Here is a 6,000-nt window from a genome sequence, read left to right as displayed (position 1 = left end):
GAAAAATTTTATAAGGGTTGCATAAAACCTGTTCTTAGTTTATAGCTAATAATTGTTCAAAATCTTGGATAACAAGCCCATTTATTTCCAAGTCCATGTATAAGCAAGCCCAAAATAACCCATTTCAGGAAATTAAAAACTTTCCAAATCCGAGCCATCAATCAAGTCAAAAGTCATGAAATTAAACGGTGTAAATTAAAAAGACCTGGTACTCCACCGCATGATAATATACACTGGCGGGCACTGCTAAACCCTAAACAAACAGCTTCTCACACCCGACACGCGTATAAATACACACTCTTTAAGCACCGCATCTTCACAACTCTCAAAACCCTACAAAATATCTGAAAAGCTAGGGTTTTGTAGAGCCGTTCTTTAGATTTTTCTTACCGAAAAAGGTTATCGAGAAAAATGGGCAAATCTAGCAAGAAGTCAGCTACCAAAGTATGATTTCTTTTGTTATCTCTTCTTCTATTCTGTGATTTTGTTGACAGTTTGTTTTTGAAATATCAATCCTTTTGGTGTTTGTTTCCTCTCATCACGGTTTTGTGTCTTTTTTTTTTCTTTTCTTTTTCAAGGTTGAAGCAGCTCCTGCTGTAATTCCTGCCAAGGCTGAGAAGAAAGGTAAAAGCTTTGTACATCATGGTTTACTGTGCTACGTTGTTTTACTGTTTGTGTGGCCTTTTTTGGCTGGTTTAGTGTGGTATGATCTGTTTATCGTTTGATTGTTGATTTTGGGTTTTGTGTAGGGATTTTGAAGTAATTGACTGTTTTTCTCTATAGATATACTGAGAAAGAAGGGTTTCTTATAGAATGATTTGTGTTATTTTCTTATACAAAAAAGTTGTTTGATATTGTTTTTCGTTTAACTTTTATATTGGTCGTTTAGTTTCTTTCATAACTATTTTGTAATGCGTGGTGACGAGTTTGTGGTTACTGAGGATCGATTTGGAATAATGGAATGGTTCTTTGCTGTATTTTATCTGCTTGCAGTTGTTACATGTTTGAGATTTGTTGTTTGTTGAGTAATTGGGCTTTTGAAATTGTGGGGTTTGTAGGGAAGAACAAGAGGGAAGCTGGAGAAGCTATAGAGAAGATTGTTAGTGCAAAAAAGCAGAAGAAAAATGATGGAGTAGCTCAAGCTGTGACAAAGGTGAAGGTGGAAACCAAGACTCAGAAAAAGAAGAAAGCGGAGTCTAGTGATTCTGATGACTCCTCCGAGGAAGAAGAGGTACAAACTGGTTCAACTTGATAAATCCCATGCGCTTTTCATGGTCGTGTGCTTGTAGTTTTGATGAAAATAAGATGTCGATTTTGTTTTATATTTTTGTATAAATTGTGTTATATATGGATTTTGGGTTCATAATTTTGGAAATTATTAGGTAAAGGTTCAACCAAAGAAGGCAGTGAAGTCTAATAAACCACCTGTCAAAGATTCCAGCGAATCTGAATCAGATACTGAATCTGATGAGGTGAGCACTGGAACGAATTTTAGTTGATGCTTTTCACTTTGTGCTACTTGAATTCTTGATTTTTAATTTTTAATCCAGGAGCCACCTGCCAAAGCTGCTCCTCCTGCCAAGAAGGAGCCTGTTGCCATTAAAAATGGTTCTAATGGTGTTGCTGCTAAGAAAGGAAAGGATGACAGCAGCAGTTCTGAGTCAGAGGATGAATCTTCTGATGATGAGGTAAATTTCCTATATGTTTTGCAAAATGCTAGTAGAACAATTTATGATTTTTATTTTCACTATCTTTGCAATCCTGTTGATCTAAATACCCTGTTCTCACTTTCTCCTTTGTTTTACGGTAGGATCCTAAAAACAAGAATTTGCCAGTAGGGAAGAAAGTCCAACCAGTTAAGAAAGATGAGTCAAGTGACAGCTCAGACGAGGATGATAGCTCCTCAGACGAGGAAACAGTGAGTGTCACATTTCCTTTTCTCTTTATACCCCTTTCCTCTTATGCTTGCACCAAGGAAACTGAAGCCTAATTTTTTTTCTTGTTGTGATGTGGATGCTGTGGATATTTAAATCTTGTTTACAATAGGGGTCTGGTGGATATTTTGTATTTAATTGTTTTACCATTTGCTCATGTAGGGTACACCAGCAAAGGCTTCTCTTCCTAAGAAGGTTCCGGCAACATCTGCCCAGAAGAAAGCTGAATCTAGTGATGATTCTGATGATAGTAGCTCTGATTCTGATGAATCGTCTTCTGAAGATGAGGTCTCATAGCCCTACGCATATAGAATCTTAAATATGGATTTGGCTGATGCTTAACTACAATGATTTAGCTTAACAATTAAGTTGATTGCATACCTAGGATATTCTTTAATTCTGTTTCTATAGTTCTGACAGCATTAACATTTTTTGTTTCAGGGGAAAACCAAATCTGCAACTCCAGCTGCTTCAAAAGTTCAACCAAAGAAGAGTGGGGATGACAGTTCAGAAAGTGATTCTGATGAGTCTGATGAAGATGACGTGAGCACTTTATTGTATTTCTTTCTATTAGCTTAGCTAGCATTTAGCAATTATTTTTCAGTTATATTAACATTGATGTAGCTCAATTACATTAATTGAACAATGCAAGTTTATTTTCTTCTTTCCTTGATTTTATCAGTGTATTTCTAACAACAGCTTTTTGATACCTGAAAACTAAATTCTCTTTGGACAATTTTGAATGTTGCTCTGTTGTAACTTTTATTACTGTGGATCTTTCTTATTGTGCAATAAAATCTCTCCTTTTCTCTTGCAGACTCCTGCACCAAAGGCAGCTGTTACTTCCAAAAAGCCATCTGAAACAAAGGATTCAAAGCAGGTAATTTTGCATATGCATGTGCGTGCTTAGACATTTACAAACATGTCCATATGTTGCCTTTTATTCATGTGTTCAAATGTTGAAGCACAGCAGCCTTTAGGCTTGGTTTGATAATGCATTTGCAGGATACTTTCCTGGGATCTCTTAGGCTGGGGAAGCATCAAGTTGGTGCTCTTTTGGGGGCATCTCATTGGTCTTGATGTGGCAAAACAATTGAAAAACACCCAAAAAAACAAAAATTCCAAAACCTCATTTGAAAATATCATGTTGATTCTTGTGTTTGTGGTCTGTTATGATTTGTTATTTTTGTGTAGTTGTCATTAATCTTCCAATTTCTCCCTCAAAATATAGAATAAAATGGACTTGGATGAAGATGATTCAGAAGATGATGATTCTGAAGAAAGTGATGATGAGCCACCAAAAAATACAAAGGCTAGTTTTTTATTGCATTCTTAGAGTTAGGGATCTATCATTTCTTGCTGTATGCTTTCATTCAACAAGCTAAGTTTTGTGTGCACAGGCAAAAGCAACTGCTCAAAAGGAAAGTAGCAGTGAAGAGGAGAGCTCTAGCTCAGAGGATGAGGAAGATAGCGAGGATGAAAAGCCAGCGAAGACTCCAAAGAAAAATGTAATGGTACTTCTTTTTTTCAATTATGATACATGGTATATTTACACTCATTAGTGTGAGATAAATTGGTTTGTTCTCCTGGAACAGGACACTGATGTAGAAATGGCTGATGCTGATATGAAGTCTTATGTCAAAACTGTAATTCATCATTTTGCTTTTGGTTTTCGCTTTTTTGTTTTATAGTGCGTGCATGTCTTTTGAATATTTTTTTTGTTTTGCAGCCAAAGACACCTGTTACACCAGTTACATCTGAGAATGCTGGATCAAAGACACTTTTTGTTGGCAACCTATCTTTTCAAGTTGAACGTGCTGATGTGTAAGTTCATATTTGAGCCTCCTGCCATTATTAAAGGTTTTTGCATAATTCCAATCTGATTAATTTTTTGCTGCAGGGAAAATTTCTTTAAAGAGGCTGGGGAAGTTGCTGATGTCCGCTTCGCCTTAGATGCAGATCAGAGGTTCAAGGGATTTGGACATGTTGAGTTTACCACAACTGAAGCAGCGCTGAAGGTTACATTTTTTTTAATTTCTTTTTTAATTTATTTTTTTCCAGTTGTCCTTGGTAATATGCACTGAGCTAGTTTTCATGTGGTCCAAATCTGTATATTTTTGGAGGAGGATAATGTTCTTTGTTTCTTGTTCAATGTTCATGTATAGTCTCAGTTTTTGGAAATCCAACTCACTTTGTTTTGTTCTGGTATCGATAATGTGTTTAATGTAAAAATTATTTTTTCTCCTTTCCTTTACAGGCTCTAAATTTTAATGGTAAAAGTTTGCTTGGCCGGGATGTCAGACTTGATTTGGCTCGTGAAAGGGGTGAACGGACCTCAAATACACCATATAGCAAAGACAGCAACTCATTTCAGAAGGGAGGGAGAGGTCAATCCCAAACCATATTTGTTAAGGGATTTGACAAGTTTGGTGCAGAGGATGAGGTAATGATGTCCTGCTGTTTGATGGCTTTTAAGGTTTAGTTTTGAAGTCTTGAAATTTCTAAGAGAAGTGCTCATGGTGTTTTCAATCTAAATCTTTACAGATTAGGAGCTCTCTCCAGGAGCATTTTGGTTCTTGTGGGGAGATTAGTAGGATATCTATTCCCACAGATTATGAGACTGGCGCTATTAAAGGGTTTGTTCCTTTTCTATTCCTGTAATTGGTCCATGTTTCCTAATAAGATTACCAGTAGATTAACTGTTCCCCTGAATGATGCGTTCCTTATTATTTTGTTTATTATTTCGGATCTTATTTTAATTTAAACCATGTAGTGGCTAGTGGTATGTTGACATGTGCCTATCTCTTGACGAAACCAATTTCAGGATGGCTTACCTAGAATTCAATGATGCTGATGCTATGAACAAAGCATTTGAGCTTAATGGAAGTCAACTTGGAGAATCTTACCTAACTGTGGATGAAGCAAAACCAAGGACTGATAACCGTGACAGTCGGGATAGTGGCAGAGGTGGTGGCAGTGGTGGTCGTTTTGGTGGCGGCAGAGGCAGTGGCGGTCGTTTTGGTGGTGGCAGAAGCAGTGGTGGTGGTCGTTTTGGTGGTGGCAGAAGCAGTGGTGGTCGTTTTGATGGTGGACGTGGTGGAAGGGGTGGTCGAGGACGTGGAACACCTTATAAACCCAGTGTGACCGCAGCTGCTTCAGGTAATGTTCACAAATCCCTTATTTTTATCTGAAGGAACTGAATATCTGTTGTTTGGCACTAAATAACTGAAACTGAATCACTGAAACTGAATCAGTGCGCTAACAATGAGGATTGTGTATGGTAACTATGTAATTTCTGTTGTTTTGGACATTCAATCAATAAGCATCCATACATAATTTCATCATATTTCAAGAACACAACGGTTTGTTTTGGATTGACTGTAAATCTCATGTAGAAGTGCATATGCTTTCGTGGTGAAATTTGTATAGCTTAAACAGTTTTTGGGCTGAGTATTGTTTTATTCAACTTCGCATAGATTTAGATCCTGAGTTGCTCTGTTAACCCCTCTATATTTTTTCCTATGCAGGAACAAAGAAGAAATTCAATGATGAGGACTGAGGGAAGCAGATGGAGATTTTGAGGGCATCGCCTGGACTCCTTTGAAGTACTATTAATTTTGGTAGTGTGCCGTCATAGAAGAAATTTTTTAAACTTGTTTTGATACGATTTGTTTAATATTTAGGGGATGTTTCTTTTCTTGGCTATTGGCAAATCTCTTTGAGGGCCAGTATGACTAAAGCAACTCTGTTATGCGTAAATTTATCATATTTTCAGTCATTACATTATGCTTTTCTGAGTTTACTTCTGCCTTGTTCTGCTTCCCGATTCTAGTAACAATTCTGTGCCATCCTTTTGGCTGCGTTGCTGTGGTACCATATTATTGTGTTATGCGGAAGCTGCAGCCAAGTGTTTATTGTTGTGCGAGGGGTTATTAAGTTACATCATTCGCATGCCCTCTTCGTCGCTGTGGTATCATATTATTGTGATATGCGGAAGTGTTTTTTTTTTAAATTTAATTTATTCACATTGATTTTATTTTGAAATTTATTTTGCAATTTGTTTTGA

The 6,000-nt window shown here is 37.0% G+C and overlaps 1 protein-coding gene across 5 annotated transcripts; it reads left to right on the top strand.

Annotated features, from left to right (window-relative positions):
- Positions 1–277: 277 nt before the first annotated feature.
- Positions 278–5,720, top strand: LOC7486382 (nucleolin 1). 5 transcript variants are annotated; one of them, XM_052453035.1, is made up of 18 exons: positions 278–444; positions 579–624; positions 1,059–1,231; positions 1,383–1,472; positions 1,551–1,688; positions 1,811–1,913; positions 2,098–2,222; positions 2,376–2,477; positions 2,752–2,814; positions 3,166–3,246; positions 3,335–3,448; positions 3,530–3,580; positions 3,664–3,758; positions 3,835–3,952; positions 4,192–4,377; positions 4,479–4,570; positions 4,759–5,093; positions 5,462–5,720. In XM_052453035.1, the coding sequence occupies exons 1-18, from the start codon at positions 412–414 to the stop codon at positions 5,491–5,493; spliced, it is 1,977 nt and encodes a 658-aa protein (XP_052308995.1). In that variant the 5' UTR covers positions 278–411; the 3' UTR covers positions 5,494–5,720. The 5 variants fall into 5 exon arrangements, with proteins under 5 accessions (XP_052308995.1, XP_024457486.1, XP_002307174.1 ...); XM_024601718.2 differs by having other exon boundaries at positions 1,811–1,918; positions 2,097–2,222; positions 3,335–3,442; XM_002307138.4 differs by having other exon boundaries at positions 1,811–1,918; positions 2,097–2,222.
- Positions 5,721–6,000: the final 280 nt, after the last annotated feature.

The sequence above is a fragment of the Populus trichocarpa genome, chromosome 5, assembly GCF_000002775.5.
Source record: "Populus trichocarpa isolate Nisqually-1 chromosome 5, P.trichocarpa_v4.1, whole genome shotgun sequence".
NCBI lineage: Eukaryota > Viridiplantae > Streptophyta > Magnoliopsida > Malpighiales > Salicaceae > Populus > Populus trichocarpa.
Note: the sequence above shows the minus strand (reverse complement) of the source record. Positions and strands in the feature narration are given on the sequence as shown.

Excerpts from the sequence above, each read along its gene's own strand:
- LOC7486382 (XM_002307138.4), top strand. The coding sequence starts at position 412 with ATGGGCAAATCTAGCAAGAAGTCAGCTACCAAA. Across the intron at positions 1,232-1,382 it reads ACTCCTCCGAGGAAGAAGAG|GTAAAGGTTCAACCAAAGAA; the intron begins GTACAAACTGGT and ends GGAAATTATTAG. Across the intron at positions 3,247-3,334 it reads AGCCACCAAAAAATACAAAG|GCAAAAGCAACTGCTCAAAA; the intron begins GCTAGTTTTTTA and ends TTGTGTGCACAG.